The sequence below is a fragment of the Urocitellus parryii genome, chromosome 2 (genome assembly GCF_045843805.1).
Source record: "Urocitellus parryii isolate mUroPar1 chromosome 2, mUroPar1.hap1, whole genome shotgun sequence".
NCBI classification, from domain to species: Eukaryota; Metazoa; Chordata; class Mammalia; order Rodentia; family Sciuridae; genus Urocitellus; species Urocitellus parryii.
Window position 1 is genome coordinate 30240183 of NC_135532.1, and position 21032 is coordinate 30261214.

General features: G+C 31.7%; 1 protein-coding gene across 1 annotated transcript in view; it reads left to right on the plus strand.

Annotated features, from left to right (window-relative positions):
- Nbea (neurobeachin) overlaps window positions 1-21032 on the plus strand; it is a 620123-nt gene that overhangs the window by 62758 nt on the left and 536333 nt on the right. Inside the window, exons 2-4 of the mRNA XM_077795156.1 lie at window positions 15473-15704; window positions 18822-18922; window positions 19165-19260. Coding sequence (XP_077651282.1) covers window positions 15473-15704; window positions 18822-18922; window positions 19165-19260 — 429 coding nt within the window. The remainder of the gene's footprint in view (window positions 1-15472; window positions 15705-18821; window positions 18923-19164; window positions 19261-21032) is intronic.

A 21032-nucleotide genomic window follows, 5' to 3' on the forward strand; every position in this document is an offset into this window, starting at 1 on the left:
TATCCTTTCAAAAAGAGCAGGTATAGTTATAACTGAATTTTGACATTCAGATAAAAATAGAATATAGACACTATTAGTTTTTCTTATCTGATCTTTGGTTATCTATTATTTGTACATTTGAAAATATTCATTACACAGTTGGATTTAGTTACAAGAGCACTGAAAAGCCATTGAAAGACTTTAGATTAGAGGAGTGACATTATCCCCTTTTTATTCTGAAAAGATCATCTGTTGCAGTGGAAGAGAGTAGATGCATTGTTGTTATTTTAAGCTTTAGACAGTTATGTTTTAAACATTTAAATATGAGAGAAAAATATTTTGTATTCAATAATCTCCTTACCAATTCTGATGCCCTTTGGTTTTTTCGTGTGGATTGAAATTTCCATCATTTCCCTACTGCCTGAGAAACTTACTTATATGTCTGAAGAACTAACTTATATTTTTTGAAGTAAAAGTCTGTGAACAATGGGTTCTCTTAGTTTTTATTCACTTGTAAAGTTTTTATTTTGCTTTTATTTATTAAGTGGATTTATTATCAGGATTTTCACTGTTAAACTATGAATTAGAATTTAAACAGATATAATTGTTTGGCAGTTAAGACTTTCCATTTTACTTGTTGAATTGGCTACTAGCAGCCAAGTGTACTTATTACATCTGCTTTATAGTCAGTTATATATCTGTGTTATAATCCATTGTTTTATCTGTTGTCATAGTCAGTTTTTGTTAAAACAGTTATAAAATGGGTATAGTGGCTTTGGTATACTGCATATTGCTTTAAATATATTTTAAAGATCTGTTTTGAAGTTGGCACTTATTGTGTTATAGCCACTCCCTTTGTTTTCATCTCTCTTCTCTAGAGGTTTATGGATTGTATTTGTAGCAGCATTTGTTATACTCTTGGGCATAGTTATTTCTTATACCATAGAAAGATTGGCGATAGGAATTACTTGTAGAGAGGACTAGTATAAAATAAATAGGAAACAAACAAGTAATTTCCTGTTCAGCTTGCCTTTCTTAGGGTCTTTAATTTTATTATGACTGTGCCTAAATTATTATTTTTTTGTGCGTTTTATTAAACAATTATCTAAAAATCATTTATTGTGTATGCTAATGGTTAACCACAGAGCTTGGAGGTTATGTGACTAGTAGAAGTATATATATATGTTTTGGGGCTTGGTCTTTCTGGGGTATTTTTTTATATTAGAGCATTATAGTTATACATACTAGTTGGCTTCATCTTGACAAAAAATTGCACATACATAGAGTTTGATTTCAATTCATGTTTCCTTCTGTTTTGGTACCTTCCTTCCTCCCCCCCCATTCTCCTTCCTCTACTGATCTTCCTTTCACTCATATATTATTTATTTTTGATTGATTCTTATACAAAATGGTGAAATTCTCTGTGGTATATTTATATATTTACATAGAATGGTTTTTTAAAGTTAATTCTGCATTTCTTTCCTTTTCTCATCCCTTCTCCGTTCCTCTCCATCTCTTCTTCCTATTCTACTGATCTTTCCTATATCTTTTTGCTGTCTGATCCTTCCCTCTGCCTCTCCTTTATTTTATTTTTTATTTTTGGTACCAGGGATTGAACCTAGGGGAGCTTAACCACTGAGCCACATCCCCAGCTATTTTTTAATAATATTTTATTTAGAGACAGGGTCTTGCTGAGTTGCTGTGGCTAACTTTGAAACTGGGCTTCCTCCTGCCTCAGCCTCCCAAGCTGCTGGGATTACAGGTGTGCACCACCTGCCTGGCTTCCTTTGTTTTTCTATACCTTCCACATGTGAGAGAAAACATTTGACACTTGAGGTTTTGAGACTGGCTTATTTGAATTAGCATGATGTTTTCCATTTTCGTTTACTTACCAGAAAATGCCACAATTTCATTTTTCATGGCTGGGTAAAATTCCTTTGTGTATATATACTACAATTTCTTAATCCATTCATCTGTTGACAGGCATCTGGGTTGATTCCCTAATTCAGCTATTGTGATTACTGATAATATAAACACTGATGTGACTGTGTGGCTATAGTATGCTCATTTTAGTTCTTTTGGATAATTACCAAGGAGTGGAAAGGTGGGTCATATGGTAGTTCCATTCCTAGTTTTTTGAGGAATCTCCATATTGCTTTCCATAGTGGTAGTACTAATGTGAAGTTCACCAACAATATAGGAATAAAACTTTTCCCCCACATCCTCACCAGCATTTATTATTATTTGTGTTTTTGATAATTGCCTTTCTAACTGGAGTGATGAAATAATAGTGTAGATTTTTTTTTTTTTTTGGTATTGGGGATTGAACCCAGGATGCTTTACCACTTTACCACTGAACCACATATCCAGGCCCCCCTGGCCCACTTTTTTTCTTTTTTTTAAAGTTTATTTAGAGACAGGGTCTTATTCAGTTGCTTAGGGCCTCACTAAGTTGCTGATCCTGGCTTTAAATTTGTGATCCTCCTGCCTCAGTCTTGGGATTACTGGCATGTGCCATGATAACTGGCCATAGTGTAGTTTTGATTTGTATTTCCCTGATTACAAGGAATGTTGAATATTTTTTTCATATATTTGTTGGCCATTGTGTTTCTTATTTTAAGAAATGTCTGTTGCCCATTTATTGATTAGGGTATTTGTTGTTTTTGAGTTCTTTATGTATTTTGAATATTAATCCCCTGTTAAGCAGCTAGCAGAGATTTTTTTCCCCCATTTTATAGGCTCTCTTCACATTCTTAATTATATCCTTTGATGTGCAGAAGGTTTTTGACTTACTGGAATCCCACTAACTAATTCTTGGTTTCATTTTTTTGAGTTTTAAGGGGTCTGGTTAAATAAGTCAGTGACAACACCAATATGATTGTAGTGTTGACCCTATATTTTGTTTTAGAAGATGCAAGGTTTCTGGTCTAATTCCTAAGTCTTTAATTCATTTTGATTTATTTGATTTTTGTATAAAAAGGTGAGAAAGAGGGATCTAGTTTCATTCTTCTACATATAACTATTCAGTTTTTTCCAGCACCATTTGTTAAAATGCTACCATTTCTCCAGCAAACATTTTGGCACCTTTGTTAATTGTCATATGGCTGTTAGTATTTGTTTTTTTCCATGTCTCTATTCTGTTCCGTTGGTCTTCATGCCCATTTGATGCCAATACCATGCTGTTTTTGTTACCATAGGTCTGTAGTATTATTTCAGATTAGATATTGTGATCTGAATCAGTCTTCTTGCTCAGTATTGCTTTTGCTGTTCTGTATTTCTTATATGTCCAAATGAATTTAAGGATCGTTTTTTTTCTAATTCTGTGGATAATGTCATTGGTACTTTGATTAAAATTACATTGAATATGTATATTGCTTTTGATAGTTTGGTCATTTTGGTATCTATCCAACATTGTGGGATATCTTTTCATCTTCCAAAGTCTTCTTCAATTTATGTTTTCATTGTTCTATAATTTTCATTGTAGATATTTTTCACCTACTTGGTTAGATTAATTACTGAATATTATTTTTTCTTTTCAGGTTATTGTGCCTGGGATGGTTTTCCTACATTCCTGCTTAGCAGAGTCAGTGTTTGAATATAGAAAAGCTGTTGATTTATAGGTATAGGTCTTATATCCTGCTACTTTGCTAAATTCATTTATCAGTTCTAAATATTTTCTGGTAGAGATTTTTGGGTCTTTTAGGTATAGGACCACATCATCAGCAAACAGAGGTACTTTGACTTTTTATTTTCCTATTTACATCCCTTTAACTTTGTTCTCTTGTTTGATTACCCTGGTTAGTGTTTTGAAAACTTTGTTGAAGAGAAGTGGTGAGAGTGGACATCTTATCTTTTTCCTAATTTCACAGGAAATGTTTTCAGTTTTTCTCCATTTAGTATGGTGTCAGTTTTGGTTTGTCATACATAGTTGAGGTAACTTCCTTCTATCCCTAGCTTCTCCAGTGTTTTTAACATAAATGGATTCTGGATTTTATCAAAGGCCTTTCTGCATCTTTTGATATGATCATGTGATTCTTCTTCTTAATTCTGTTTAAGTGATAAATTACATTTATTGGTTTGTATGTTGAACCAAACTTGTGTCTCTGAGATGAAACCCACTTGATCATGAGGCATTATCTTCTTGATGTGTTTTTTAATGTGGTTTTCTTATATTTTTTAAGGATTTTTGCATCTATGTTCATGTTATAGGTCTATAGTTTTATGTCATTGATGTATCTTTGTCTAGTTTTGTGTCAGGGTTATACTGGCTTCATAGAATGGGTATGTTCCTTACCTTTCAATTTCATGGAATAATTTAAGAAGACTTGTTTGTTTTCTTCAAAGAGCCATTAGAACTCAGCTGGTAATCCATCTGGTCCTTGACTTTTCTTTTTAATTGCTATTTCAATTTCATTAGTATATTTTGGTTTATTTAAGTTTTCTATATATTTCTGGTTCAATTTGCATAGAACATATATGTCTAGAAATTTGTCAGGAACTTCTAGATTTTCTGATATATTAGTGTATAAATTTTGAAAATAATTCATAATTATCCCCTGGGTTTCAGAAGTATTTTTGTTTTTTTTTTTTAATTTTTAATTTTTTTTATCAGAAGTATTTTTGTTTATCTCTTTTCTCATCTCTAATTTTGATGGTTTAGGTCTTTTCTCTTTGTTTTGGTTAGCTTGGCTAACAGTTTATCAACCTTATATATCTTTTCAAAGAACCAACTCTTCTTTGTATTGATCCTGTGTATTTCCCCCCCCCCCCCAGTTTCAATAATTTTGCTCATCTTAATCATTCTGGGTCTTCTACTGATTTTGGAATTAGTTTATTCTTCATTTTCTAAGGCCTTGAGGTGGAGCATAAACTTACTGGTTTGAGATCTATTTTTTTGATGTAGGCACTCAATGCTATACATTTTCCTCTTAGAACATCTTTCCTACTGTCCCAGAGATTTTTTTTCAATTTATTTTTATTTTTTTAATTTTTTTTAGTCATACATGACAGCAGAATGTATTTTGACATATAATACATACATTGAATGTACATACATCAATCATAATGTCTATTCTATTCTGCTGTCCTTCCTATTCCCCCTACTCCTCCCCTCCTCTCCCATCATTTCTCTGTCCCAGAGATTTGGATACATTTTGTCTCTGTTCTCATTTGGTTCTAAGAATTTCTCCTCTCATTCCTTCTTTGATCCATTCCTCATTTAAAAGAATATTATTCAATTTCCGTGTGGTTTCTATTATTGTTATTGCTATTTGCTTATAGTTTCATTGTATTATGATCTGATAGGATATTTGGGGATTATATAATTTTTTTTTTTTGCATTTTCTGAGAATATTGTCTATTTTGGAAAAGGTTCCATGAGCTAGTTGGAAGAAGATAAATTCAGCTGTCTGTGGTAAAACATTCTGTAGATATCTATTCGGTTCATTTGAGTTATTGTATTATTTTGGATGGAAATATTCTTTATTGATTTTATGTTTTAATGACTAGCCTATAGGTGATAAGTATGTGTTGAAATCACCTAGGATTATTGTATTGGTTGTATTTTAGATTTAATGTAAAAGAGTAATTTAAAAAAATTTGTTATATATGACAACAATGCATTACAATTCATATTAGTAATTTTTTAAATGAAATCGGTACACTGATATTTGGAATATATATATATATATATATATATATATATATGTATATATATATATATTTATTGTCATCATTATATCTTCTTGTTGGGTTGTTCCCTTTATCAGGATATAGTTGCCTTCTTTGTCTCTTCTGATTAATTTTTGCTTGAAATTGGCTTTGTCAGAAATAAGAATAGCTACTACTGCTTGTTATGAGGCTGTTTGTGTGGACTATTTTTTTTCTTTTATCTTCAGCTCATGAATATGTTTGCCTATGAAATGAGTTTCTTACATACAGCATATAGTTGGATGTTGTTTTTTTGATCCATTCGGACAATGTATGTCTTGTAATTAGGGAGTTGAGTCCATTACATTCTATTTTGGTATCTCTATGTATTTGTTGTTTCCTGCCATTTTGATTTTTTGGTATACTTAATTCTGCCTTGATTCTCATTTAGAAGATTACTCTTTTCTTTGATATTTATGTATTTGGAAGCTTTGGGATTTGTTTTTGGGGTCCTCTGTGTGCCATAATCTTTTTTTTTTTTTTTGAGTATTCTTTGTAGTGCTGGCTTGGTGATCATGAAGCCTTATACTTGTTATGGTAAGGTTTGATTTCCTCCTTGAATTTGAAAGAGGGCTTTGCTGGATAAAGCAATTTTGGTTGGCAATTATTTTCATTTAGAGCTTGATATATCTTGAAATCTTGATTTTACAGTCTGGATTGAGAAGCCAGAAGGGAGCCTGATTGGTTTGCCTCTAAATGTAACCTGATGTTTCTTTCCTTCATCTGATACTTATTCTTTATGATGTTGAAAACACATGATTTTAAATTGTGATGCTGAGACTAATTTTGCAATATTGAATAGTTTATTCAACTAATATTAACACCGTTTCCTCATGTATTATCCTCATTGCACAGATTTAGATAATTAAAGGGAGCTATATATGTAAATTACTCAATAGATAATATTTATAGCAGAATTCAAGCATTCACAAAATGGTGATTCTCAGTTATCTTGTTTCCACTTATGTATTTCTTTATAAAATTCCATACATATATGGCCCTATTTAAAAAAACACCTATCAGAAATTAATAACTTAGATTGTACCGTTTATAATTTAGATTGTACCCATTTCTAAAAATATTTGCATCAACTCATAGTACAAGATAACCATAGACTAAGGAAGCAAAACACTCGTAGGAAAACATAAAAGAAAAGGAGATAATAAAAATATGTAATTATTAAATTTTGATTATTAAATTAAACTTTAACTTTCTGACAGAAAAGGCAAAAAGGATAATACAGTGGCTTACATTACTGGTTTGTTGGCATGCTTAATATTTCCCCTGAAATTTTGTGATAAGAGAAATGCATTTCTTTAGAAAGGAACATTGTCAATGTAATGCATGATGAAAGTCACTTAATTTAGATGTCCAAGGAGATGAGAAATTGCACTATTTCCTTGTTAAAAAAATATATTTTTTAAACCAGGAATTGAACTACTCAGGGGCACTTAATCACTGAGCCACATCCCCATCCCTTTTCTGTATTTTAGGTAGAGACAGGGTCTTGCTGACTTGCGTAGCACCTCGCTAAATTGCTGTGCCTGACTTTGAACTCGTGATCCTCCTGCGTCATCCTCCTGAGCTGCTGGGATTACAGGCATGCACCACTGTGTCCAGCTGACTATATTCTTAAATGGCTTATAATTTAAAGGGCTTTTGTATCTCTTTTTATTTTATATTTTCCCTGTATGTAAGTTATAGTAAATGTCATATATAGTTAAGCCACCATAGATTATACAAAAGTGCTATGGTATCTGAGGGGAAGGTATTTTTAATTTTGAAACGAAATTTTCAAAAGGCTTTACTGAGGAGGTAAAACTTAAGTTGAACCTCTAATGATTATTATTTTGAGAAAAGTATAAAATATGTGGGTCATTGTTTATGTGTACATATAAATATATTTGTCAATGTGGAGGTAAAAGCATGAAGAAAAGCAAGAAAAAGTGAGGGTTATATGTTGGTCTCTGTTTCAGTAAGCTTTTTTTGCTCAGTGACTAAAACATTTGACAAGCACAATGTTAGAGGACAAAAATGTATTTGGGGCTCATTATTTCATATTTTATAGGTCTCTGTCCATAGATAACTAGCTCCATTCCTTGGGGCTCCGGGTGAGATAGAGCATCATGGTGGGAAAAATGTGATAGAGGAAAATGGCTCACAAGATGACCAGAAAGCAGAGAGAGACTCCACTCACCAGATACAAAATATATAAACAAAGGCATATTCCATGCCCCACTTTCTCCAGCCACACCCTACCTGCTTTCAGTTATCACTCAGTTGCCTAATAGGGATTAATTCACTGATTGGATTAAAACCTCATAGTTCAATCCTTTCACCTATGTATGTTCTCGAATTGCCTCACACGTGAGTTTTTGGGGTACACCTAATATCTAGACTATAACAGTGACATAGATAAAATTGGTGAATTTAGGAAGATGAGTGAGGTTGGAACTTAGAAGACTATGAATGCTATTAAATAATTTAATCTTTTTTAAAATTTTCTTTTTTTTATATTTATTTTTAAAATATTTTTATTAGTTATAGATGGACATAATACCTTTATTTATTTTTTATGTGGTGCTGAGGATCCAACTCGGTGCCTCACATATGCTAGGCAAGCACTCTATTTTTTTTTTTAACCTTTCCTATCCTCTACTATTATCCCCCCTCCCCTCCCCTCCCATCTTCTCTCTCTACCCCATCTACTGTAATTCATTTCCCTCCTTGTTTATTATCCCATTCCCCTTACAACCTCTTATATGTAATTTTGTATAACAATGAGGGTCTCCCTCCATTTCCATGCAATTTCCCTTTTCTCTCCCTTTCCCTCCCATCTCATGTCTCTGTTTAATGTTAATCTTTTTTTCCTGCTCTTTCTCCCTGCTCTGTTCTTAGCTGCTCTCATTATATCAAAGAAGACATTTGGTATTTGTTTTTTAGGGATTGGCTAGCTTCACTAAGCATAATCTGCTCTAGTGCCATCCATTTCCCTGCAAATTCCATAATTTTGTCATTTTTTAGTGCTGCGTAGTACTCCATGGTGTATAAATGCCACATTTTTTTTTATCCATTCATCTATTGAAGGGCATCTGGGTTGGTTCCACAGTCTAGCAATTGTGAATTGTGCTGCTATGAACATCAATGTGGCAGTATCCCTGTAGTACGCTCTTTTCAGGTCTTCAGGGAATAGTCCGAGAAGGGCAATAGCTGGGTCAAATGGTGGTTGCATTCCCAGCTTTCCCAGGAATCTCCATACTGCTTTCCAAATTGACCGCACCAGTTTGCAGTCCCACCAGCAATGTACAAGAGTACCCTTTTCCCCACATCCTTGCCAGCACTTGTTGTTGTTTAACTTCATAATGGCTGCCAATCTTACTGGAGTGAGATGGTATCTTAGGGTGGTTTTGATTTGAATTTCCCTGACTGCTAGATTGGTGAGCATTTTTTCATGTACTTGTTGATTGATTGTATGTCCTCCTCTGAGAAGTGTTTGTTCAGGTCCTTGGCCCATTTGTTGATTGGGTTATTTGTTATCTTATTGTCTAATTTTTTGAGTTGTTTGTATACTCTGGATATTAGGGCTCTATCTGAAGTGTGAGGAGTAAACATTTGTTCCCATGATGTAGGCTCCCTATTTACCTCTCTTATTGTTTCTCTTGCTGAGAAAAAACTTTTTAGTTTGAGTAAGTCCCATTTGTTGATTCTAGTTATTAACTCTTGTGCTATGGGTGTCCTATTAAGGAATTTGGAGCCTGACCCCACAATATGTAGATCGGAGCCAACTTATCAGACGCAGAGTCTCTGACTTGATATCTAGCTCCTTGATCCATTTTGAGTTAACTTTTGTGCATGGCGAGAGGAAGGGATTCAGTTTCATTTTGTTGCATATGGATTTCCAGTTTTCCCAACACCATTTGTTGAAGATGCTATTCTTCCTCCATTGCATGCTTTTAGCTCCTTTATCAAATATAAGATAGTTGTAGCTTTGTGGATTAGTCTCTTTAGTCACTTTGATTATGTCTTTGTTTGAAGCTCTCTCTGTTGCCCCAGGTGGCTGCAGCTAATACTTTTGCCTTCAAATGCTTTCAGCAAGTGGCCCATCCCTGGGAATGCTCCCAGTTGGGTCAAACAAAGGGAATTCTTTGCATCTCTCTTTGAGACAGCTGCCAGACAGGTGAAGACACAGACACAAATCTTTGATAATAAGGTTGCCATTGCCACCTCTGGAACTTAACAATCCTTGTTTGGAGTACAGGATGCCATCCTTATGGCTGTTTCCAATCTGAGATATATGGGATGGGTAGATAGGTAATTTAAAATTTCACACAAAGCGTTAACTCCTATGTTAATCAACTATTTGATTAACATATACATCAAGTATTTCTCTGGTTGTTGTACATTTTTTATTAGATTCCAGAATTTGTTACAGTTGATCCTGACACTTTTGGCCAACTTATTAGTTGCTTTGGGGAATCTATATAGCCCTAGAGTAGCCCACTCTGCCATTCTTTTGGCGATGTCACTCCTAGCTTTCTTTTTCAAAGGAATATGTTATGTTATGAACTGATTTCACATGGAAATAGTAAGAATCTGAAAGTAGAAGTATGCTTAAGCCTGGTTTAACAACTACAAATTATGCTTAGCTTACTTAAATAGAAAAAGTGTGCCCTACGAAGGCAAGAGTATGAATCTCCTGAATTTTTTCCTCATTACCTTACATGAAACCTTAACACATTTTCCAAATAGTAATAGAAGAAATAGTAAGGCAACTGAGTAGTATAACCATGGTTGAGAAAACATTTCTGACTTTTCATTAATCTCTGGAGAATTAGAAAATTTATATGGCAATTGTAGTAATTAACTGTTGATCAAAAACAAACAAACAAACAAACAAGAATACAGTGTAAAGCCTGGCTAATGACTTGGGGACTAGACATGGAAGTGAACCTGATTTCAAGCCTGCATTTCTCCCTCCTGTCTTCCTATCCTCTAATACTGCTATCCTCTCCTTGTAAGTTAAATATTGAATATATAACTTATATATACTTGGCAATGTACTAGTAATATATATATAAATGGATAGTAAGAAAGAAATAATCCTTGTTCTGTAGAAGCTTGTTGTAATGTGGGTGATAGGAAGAAATCTGTGAACAACTGTCGTCTTGTGTTTTTACTTAGTCTGGTAAAACAAGATACCAGAGATTGAGTGGCTTAAATCACAGACATTTATTTCTCATAGCTCTGGAGGCTTAGAAGTCCTGCAGTCTAGGTGCTATAAGATTTGATTCTATGAAATAGCCCCTCATCCTGGCTTATAGATAGCTGCCTTTGCACTGTGTTCTCACACAACACAGAGAGAAAGTTCTGATTTTTGTACCTCCTCTTCTAAGCAAATTAATTCCATCATACCTCCCAAAGACCAAGTCTCCTGATATATCACATTTCTGGTAGAGCTTCAACATATGAATTTTGAGGGGCACAAATATTTAGTCTATAAGATTATGTAGTGATTGCTGTGATGTAGATGGATTATCATGGGAGTTCAGAAAAAGATCCTCTTTCTGGGAAGGTCTTTTGGGTGAAGTGGTTTGTAAACTGATATTTGGAAGTTAAAAAATCCAAGGGTTCAGGGAGAATAATATGCTGTGCACACATTCTCTTCCTAGTAATGCATATAAAGAATTTTACATGAAGTAAAAAATGACATTATAGAAACCTTTTATCAGTAATTAAAAAAGGGGAAGTAGTGGAAGCAGAAACTAGGGAGTTAATTGGAGCGTGATGAGCAATTTATTAAGTTTAAACTTTATTGAAGTAAATAAATTGCTAAGAAATCCAACTGGTTAATGATTGTTCAGTTTCATTTAATTAATGAATGATGAATTATTCTATATTATTCTAACTAAATAACCTTAGATTTCAGTACCTTTGGTTCTACACTTAAGGAAATCAACAAGATACTTTGTTATTAATCAGTGTTTTCTGGCAGTGTATTTCCCAGTCACAGTATATTCCAAAGTTTTAATTCAATAAACTTTATTTCTTTCATGTAAATAAAAGTTAAAGTTAATCTATATTTATTTTGTATAAATTCACTTAAGACTGACTGTTGAGTCATTGTGGACTGCTTCTCTTGCAGTGGTAATGCCTTTTAGAATTTTCAGCACAAGTCTTGGAGGAAAAGGAAACCCTATCTCTGCCAATAGAGTGTCATGATGACACTTAAAATTCATGGAAATCTCAATTGATTTCTGGGTTTTTTTTTATGTTATGGTATAGAGATTTGGCATATCTTTTCTAAGAAGAGTTGTTATTGATATTTAGCTTTTTTGACTTTACTGTCTTACATTCTTTAACTTTCAGGCTGTTTTGCATTTCTTTTTTAGTTTTTGTGTATGTGTTTGAGAGAGAGAATTCTCCTGTAATGCAGTATTCAAAATCTACTTTCTTACTGAAACTACTGTGAACAAATTAGTTTTTCTTCCTACAGATGTTTCATTTCTTATCCACTGAAATCATTCTTTCCTCATTTTGCCCTTCATATTGCTACTATAAGCATGTCATCTCTTTTGCTTCCTTAAGTCTACCCATCTGACTTCATTACAAAGTATCTTTTCTAATCTAAATTGGAATCCTCAATCTGCCATTTACCTCATTCATGTTGTTTAACTTATCTTCACTTTTCTCCTATAAGGACAATTATGCCTTTTCTTAACAGGTCTTTCAGATGGAGAATTGTTTAAATAATAAGTCAACTGTTTCTACTTTTTCTTACATGCTTTAATTGCTAATAAAACTATAAAACTACTCATTAAAATGGAGACTATTTGTCTAATATTTAAAGATAATCATACAACAGTTAGTCTCTAATACTAATGTGTGAAATATTGTAATAAAAGCTAGAAAGACTAACCCTCTTTAGAGAAAACAGGTCTGTTCTACATCTACAATAAATATCTCTGCTATTTTTCACCATGAAATCAGAGAACCATAGCCACACTCTTTTGTAATTAAAAGACGTATAGAAAAGGGGCATTGTTTTTGACTATGAAAGATGGCAATGTAGTCTTCATCAGAACGTGATTGTTAGAATTTCAAAATTAATTATTAAATTCCTTCTAATGCAGATTTTTTTCTTTCTATTGAGACAATCTCTGCTATTATATTTTATAATGACACTTTCTTATACCACATTCTGCTAACAAGGTTAAAACTGGATTAAGAGATCAGTCTAAAAAATACTTAAATGATCTCCTCTTTTAGTGTGTTTACATTTTTACACATTTTTTTTCAGAGGCTCATATATATAACCATCATTATCTATTCACTTTAGTTCTTTAGTTCTACTTAGGTGTACTACATTATTGATTTTCAACCCTTTTTATTACTTCATGTGATTTATTTTTTGAGAACTTCTTTTAGTACCTAATAAGTGGTTTATAAAGATTCATGATAGTGTTAACTCAAGTCATTTTGTTGTATAATAATAAGTAAATAGGAATTCTTTTGTTTTCAGGCATGATGAAAGTGATATTTGAGTTGGTTTAGACCTAAGTAGTATCTGAAAGAGAAACATGATTCACAGTAGATGTGTTTTTGCAGGAAACAAGACTTAAGCTGGCCGAGTTTCCTGGTACTTCAGAGGTATCAGATAAGATGACTATATTTTTTTACCTGGAAGATGGGGCTGTTAAAGACAGTAGCAAATCATAATTGAATGCTAACTATATGTCTGCCATTGTGCTTCAGTACTATAACCCAATTATCACATTTAACCCTCACAACTGTCCTGTTAGAAACATTCATTCCTATTTTGTAGATAGAGTAACAGAGGCTTACAGAAATAGTTCATTCATTAAGGTCTCCTAGCTAGTGACTGTTTTAGTCGGAATCTGAATCCAGTAAGTCTGAGTTCTGAGCCAATCTCTTAATCACTGTGTAGCTATTTTCATCCATAAGCCAAAAATAGTTGTAGTTGAATTTGTTTCAGATATAGAAGTGAAACTAGCTTTTTATTAGAGAAGGTATCTAGGTCAGTTTAAAGTCAATATTTAGCAGATGGAATAGTTGTTTATAAAGATGAATTTGGATTTGTAACAGAAAAATATATATGGAGTATAATATTTCAAAATTTGAGACAAATGTTTAATTTTGAAGATTTTAAATATATTGTTAAATGAAATTTTTATTGTCTGTATGGGCTTATGTGAAGACAAATTTCTTGAATTTAGTTCCTGGGTCCACTACCTGTTTTCTGATCCTTTTCAAGGTATTGTAACTCAGTCTATGATTCCTTATCTGTAAGATGAAGAGAATTTATAGCTTTTTAATAGATGCTTAGCACTTATAATAGTGCTAAATGCCATATTAGGTGAGATAGTGGTATTGTTGTTATTTTTTTCTGTGTATATCTTACTATCTACATATATGTGTATACCTCACTGATAGAAATTAATTTAAATTCTTGATCCTAATTTTAATTCCTGCCTGTTTCTAATCTTGGTTTTTCTTTGCTTCTTCTTTCTCAGTTACTTATATTTTATGTCCTGTTTTATGCTTTTTATAACTTGTATGTCCATTTTTGTGGAATAATTTAGAGTGTACATACATACATATACATCTTTGTGAAATTTAATACTGTTAGTCCTTAGAATTTTTCTTGTTCACTGATATATCATTGCTCTGAAAACAGTAAGTTCTAGATGTTAACAAATAAACCACTTGTTGAATGAAAAAATGAATTATTATATTCAAATATTTTAGGTTTTCATAAAAGGTTACTGTTTTATTACTAATTTTTCATTCTTTAGATTGAAAGGAGGATATCCAGTTTGTCAATGTTCTTTAAGAATGATGCCTATAAATGAATATAATAACCCATGTATAATTTGATCAACATAGTAAAAGAGTATCACTATATTATTTTACTCTGTGTATTTGTCTATCACTACATAAAGTAGCATTTGTTAGGGACAGAAATAGCTCTCAACTCATTTGTCATAATGCTACAAATAAGATATGTTTCTGTTAAATTAACTTTCTTTATCTCATTTCACATTTTGGCTTTTAAAAGACATCTATTATAAGACCTTGCATATTTCTGTGCTCAATTCATTTTTTAATATTTATTTCATCATTTTAATTTATTGTTATTTGTGCTAGTATCAGTTTCATATTTCTTCAGCTATATATGGTGATTAGACCCAGCTTTTTATTTTCCTTTTTGAAGCCTAATCTTTTAAAAAAATAAACTTCGGGCTGGGGATGTGGCTCAAGAGGTAGCGCGCTCGCCTGGAATGCGTGCAGCCCGGGTTCGATCCTCAGCACCACATACAAACACAGATGTTGTATCCGCCGAAAACCTAAAAAATAAATATTAAAAAAATTCTTTAAAAAAAATAAAAAAATAAACTTCATCTTAAAATTTTTCCTTAGTGAATTCTGAGTTTTCTATTGATTATCACTTTTAAAGGCCACACCTTTATTTTAGGAATTTGTCCTGAATCCTACCCAGTCATCACAGGCTGAAGTTTGCTTTATTATTCTGATTTTGAAATCACTGTTTTTTCCATCTTTGTGAAAATCAGATTTCTGTTTGGTAGGTTTAGTTCTCACATCTACAGTTCTTAAACTTTGAATCAAAATTTTACACCAGAAGATTTGAAATTTTTAGAGAAGCTGTTTTTTTGCTAGTTGAATTTTGGATGTTGTTTTACTTCATTGTTATAAATTACCTCCTATGTTAACTCACCAGTTAGTGTTTCTTTCTGTTTACTTTCAGCTTGTTGGTGGTGAATTTGATTTGGAAATGAACTTTATTATCCAGGATGCTGAGAGTATAACTTGCATGACAGAGCTTTTGGAGCACTGTGATGTAACATGTCAAGCAGAAATATGGAGCATGTTTACGGCCATTCTACGCAAAAGTGTTCGAAATTTACAGACTAGCACAGAAGTTGGGCTAATTGAACAAGTATTGCTGAAAATGAGTGCTGTAGATGACATGATAGCAGGTATGGGACTATTCAACAGGAAAGTACAATTAAAATATTTTATAAAGCTCATGTACTTATCATTATATTTTGTAGGTAAAATAGATTGATTTCTTGAAATTATCTTGATTTTAAAAAGATAAACAAAAATGTATGGAAAATTTATATACTTTTATATTAATTGAAAACCTGAAGAGTGAAAAATGACAAACCTAACTAGTAATTTACTTTTCTAAGTTTTAGAAAATCTCTGTACAGTGAAGTAAGTTCTGTGGAATCGATCAGGAAAATAAACAGTATTTTCTATGTAGTATATAATTAAAACTTTACATGATTAAAATATCAAAATGCATATTTCTTTTCTGTATAATGAATGAATGCTTTACCAAATTATCTCAGCTTTCTGCTTTTTTAGTTTGGCATATATGGCAGTATGACAGATGAGAGGAGGTACTAAAAGTTTTAGAAATAACTATGGTGTATCTTTTGGAGGTGTTTATTGTACTTTGATTTTTTTTTTGGGGGGACATCTGTGTTAAACATTACTTAATAGAATATAAAATATGCATAAATTTCATGATAAAACATTATTTTTTATGCTCATTAAGAATTATTTCAATCATAACTTTGAAATCTATGGCTTGTCACCACCAACCCTTCCCTTCCTGCAAGTGAATTACCCTCAGTGGTTAGATACACTTCAGTAGGAATTTTTTGAATGATGGTCCCAGAGCAGCAGTTATTGCCAGAAAATAAGTTTGGAGTTTGAAATGTTGATTATTGTAAACCATGGATTTTCAGCATAATTATCTTCTGACATAAAAGTGTTTTCATAATTTGAAAAGTGACCATCTGACTTTTCACAGTATCATATCTGATTCTTAAAAGTATTTCAGACACAAGAGAATGCAGTTTAATGTTTTGACTTATGCTTTAATTAATTTCAAAATTTGTAGAACAAACCATTAAGAAAGACTGAAATGAACAGTGTTGATTAAAGATTAATGCACTTTAAATGTGAATTTTTTAAAAATTTTGACTTTCCTAGCATATTAAAATAATTTCTAATTTCTTTTGAGGTGGCATATATCTGTTTTACATGATTTAACATTCTCTATTTTTGGTACTGATGGCTAACTTGATGACAAAGGACATTCAGACTTAGATTTCTTAAATATCCTTTTAAAGAAAATATTGTACTTCTGTAAATTCTGGAGTTAACTGGAATTTATTTGTATAAACTTGTATGTATACATGTTTTATAGAATATCATGTGATCTTTTAATCCTTATATCTGAGCTTAAGCTCTTAAGTGTATGTGTATGTGTAAGCAAAGTGGCTTCCACTTTATATAGTTTAGAGAAGAATTCAGCAACATGTGACTCATAGTTCATGGAAGTGTAATTCATGAGAATGGGATGTAAAGTGACAGTGAGGATAGTATCCCAGAATTTTATGTCTTGATATTTTCTATTATATAAAGCTCTTATCCTTTTTTTCCAAATAATAATATTGAGTACACACAAGTTTCACTTTTTATTTTAAGCAATTTCTTACAAAAGAGCCTGTCAATGGAATGATATAAAAAAAAAGAGAATGCGTACCAGAAAATCTTAATTTTTAGTAGAGAAATTAAAATGTAAACATCATATTAAGAAACAGTGAATAGCCATCCAACCAATATTAGGTTTTCATCTCTGAATGTATTATCTAGTATGTCATACGTTAAGTTCAAAGAGTTACTTTTAATTTAGTAATGTGAATGTATCACTAAAATGCAATTAAACATTTAAGTAAATTGATAATAGAATCTCACAATTGGTAGTATCTTTAAAAAATCTTTTTATCCAGAAAAGAATACTTGCTAAAATAGAGTTAAACTAAGCTGCTTAATTGTGTTTCATGTACAGTACATAAGGAATTTAAAATTTTTGTAACTAAATTTAAATTTAATGGATTTCTTTTTGGGTCATGCATCATATGCATTGCAAAGTTTTTTTTTAAGTATTTGTATATAAATCTTTAAGATTTAAGAAATCTTCACTGATGGCTGCCATTATAGGTAATTGCTTAAAACTAAGGCATGTCACCCTAGGGTTTTTAAAGTACTTGATTTTAATCTAGAATTCTTTCTTAGACGCATGAATGATTTATATGAACTAGCACTTCCATACATATTTGTTATTTAAATGATGAAACATTTTGTTTCATTAAAAGATTTTTCTCAAAAATGACATACTCATTATCACAGTTTTTATAGAAATTGCTTCTTGTGGTGTTAAGTAAGAATCAGTTAATTATGGATGAAAATAAACATGAGATTCCTATTTGGAAATATATGGGTATCATAATATTTCAAATTCTAGTTATTAATCTTACATATTTAATTATATACATCTTTGAAATACTAATAATAATGTACAAAACTTTGAAATACTAATAATAATGTACAAAGAAAGTAATCAGAGTCAAGAGACAATTTTTTCTCATTATTTTGTGAGCTGATGTGTCTGTTATATGAACATGAATACTCACATTGGAATATGATTATCACTGTTTAAATCAGAGTTTCATTTATAGATTAGTGGATAAGAGTGAGGGTTCTGCACCCATATTATCTGAGTTTGAATCCTGATCTACAACTTGCTAGCTATCTATTATTGGGCAATATGATTAAGTTGTCTTTTTCATAATTTGCACATTTTTAAGTGGAAATATTTTTTGGTACCTACCTTATAGGCTTGTGATGTTAATGAGAATAAACCACTTGGAGTAATACCTATATAGAGCAAGCACTCAAACTTATTAATAGCCCAAGGAATATTTCAAGAACATATTTTATTAAAAAATAGATAATTCTGAAAGAAAAAATGGTCGGCCTTCAATTTTTCATTTGAACCTTTAATAACCAATTTGCAATGTTAAATATTTGTACCTTTGTATATTTTTAATGCCTCTTCTTGCATATGGCAAATATATATATGCAAATTCTTAATTAGAAGGGCTATTCATGAGGACATTTAGTTATGTTAGATATGTATGTGACAGTTGATGAATTCTGATATTTCAAAAAAGTATATTACTTGACAGATGGCAGCCTACGACTAGAGTTCAGAATAACTTTATTTTCCTTTGAAGATCTTCTAGTTGATATGTTGGGGGTTCTTGCCAGCTACAGCATCACTGTCAAGGAGTTGAAGCTTTTGTTCAGCATGCTTCGAGGAGAAAGTGGAATCTGGGTAAGCTGTGGTCAGAGGGAAAAGTATTTAATAACAGCCCATTAATACTTAATGTTCAACAATTTGTCCCTAGAGAGCTGCATATTTGAATTTATAATGGAACTTATTTTCATTGTAAACAGTTTAGTAAATAAGGCTAATTTTCTCTCCAGTTAGAAAACAGTTTAGTGACTGAAGTGGTATTTTAGGTATTACTACTAAATTTGCACAGTGATATTTTTCTTGTTTTGTTCTTTTCTTAGCCAAGACATGCAGTAAAATTATTGTCAGTTCTTAATCAGATGCCACAAAGACATGGTCCTGATACTTTTTTCAATTTCCCTGGTTGTAGTGCTGCGGTAAGTTTTCATTACATACATGTATTTTTATGTTATTGCAGTCTTCCCATGGGCATATGTTTCCTTATCTCTTGGTTAAATGCCTGAATGAAATTGCTATATTTTATGGTAAATGTACATTTACCTTCATGAGAAACTGTCAAAATAATTTCCCATAGGTGGAAAATTTTGTATTTCCATCAGCAGTATGAGAGTCCCAGTTCATTTTGTATCCTGGACATTTTTAGTCTTTTTAATTTGAGAAATTAAGTAGTTATGTAATGGTAGTTTATTGTAGTGTTTGTATTTCTCTCATATCTTATAATGTTAAGGAGTTTTTAGTGTGTTTATTATTGCTCATTCTTTTGTCTTTTTTTTTTCAAATCTGTTCATTCAAAAAGTTGTTTTTTGTCTTATTTTCTTAAGAGTTCATTATAAATTTGAGGTGTAAGTATCTTTTGGATAACGTATTTGTCAAATATTGTCTTCTAATCTTTGGCTTGTCTTTTTATTAACATTTCTGTTCAGCTACAAAAGATTTAGTTTTGATGATGTCCAGTTAAAATTTTCTTTCTTTTATGGAATGTGGTTTTGTATCCTAAGAAATCAGTCTAAATGAAGTACACAACATTTTTATTATGCTTTCTTTTAGAAGTTTAATAGTTTTAGCTCTTACATTTAGTTCTATGGTCCCTTTTGTATTATATTTATATATTGTAAGACAAGATTAGAGAGTAAATTTTGTTTGCATATCTATTTGTTGCATAACCATTTGGTGAACATATGATCCTTTTCACTTTTAATTACTTGACACCTTTGTTGAAAATTAGTTGACCATATTTAGGTGGATCTATTTCTGAACTCTCTAGTTTGTTCCTTTTGTCCTTTATTTGCATCCTATGCCAATGACACACTATCTTTTATTATTGTAGATGTATAGTTACCGTTCTTAAAATTAGGTAGTATAAATATAACTTTGTTCTTTACTTTAATATAGTTTTATCTATTTCACAATGTTGGCATTTCTACCTATATTATTGAATAAACTTGTTGAATTTTGTTAAAAATCCTGCTGTGATTTTGTTTGTTTAAGTGAACAAGACAATTTGGAGTGAATAGAATGATTATCTTAACATTGTTGAATCAGTTCCCGAGCAGATCCTGAACACAGCATGTTTTCCTTTATTTATTTTGTTTTATAGTATGTTTTAATAGTTTTCATCATATACCTCCAAAGGTAGCCTATGTTCATTTTTTCCTTTTTTATTTTAGTTTTACCTTAAGGCCTGGTAGACCCAAGGTGATTTATTTGGGACAAGGGATTGCATGAGTATGTGGAGTAATGGGGAAAAGGGAAAGCTTTTGGATACCCCGGTGACTGTCCTATAACTAGTCACTTTTGTTGATATAAAAGTACTGTTGTGAAAGTGGTATGTTATGCTTTTCTTGGCAAGGGTTCAAAAACCACAAATCTAAACCTGTGTCAGTGTATTTCTAGGAGTTAAGAAGAAATTAATGTATTCATTAGGTGATTGTACAATTTCATCAATTTATCTTACTATTCAGTGTTCTCAGTATTTTGCCTATTCACCTTGGTATTTTGATGCAACAATATTTTAGAGAAACTGTTTTAGAGAAACTTCTAGAGAATGTTAATCAGTGAAAAACTTGTCAAGAAAATAAAGCATTTTTCTAGTAAACAATAATAAATTTCATTTATTTTATTTTTATTTTTTTATGTGATGCTGGAGATTGAACCCAGTGTCTCACGCATGCTAGTCAAGTGCTCTACC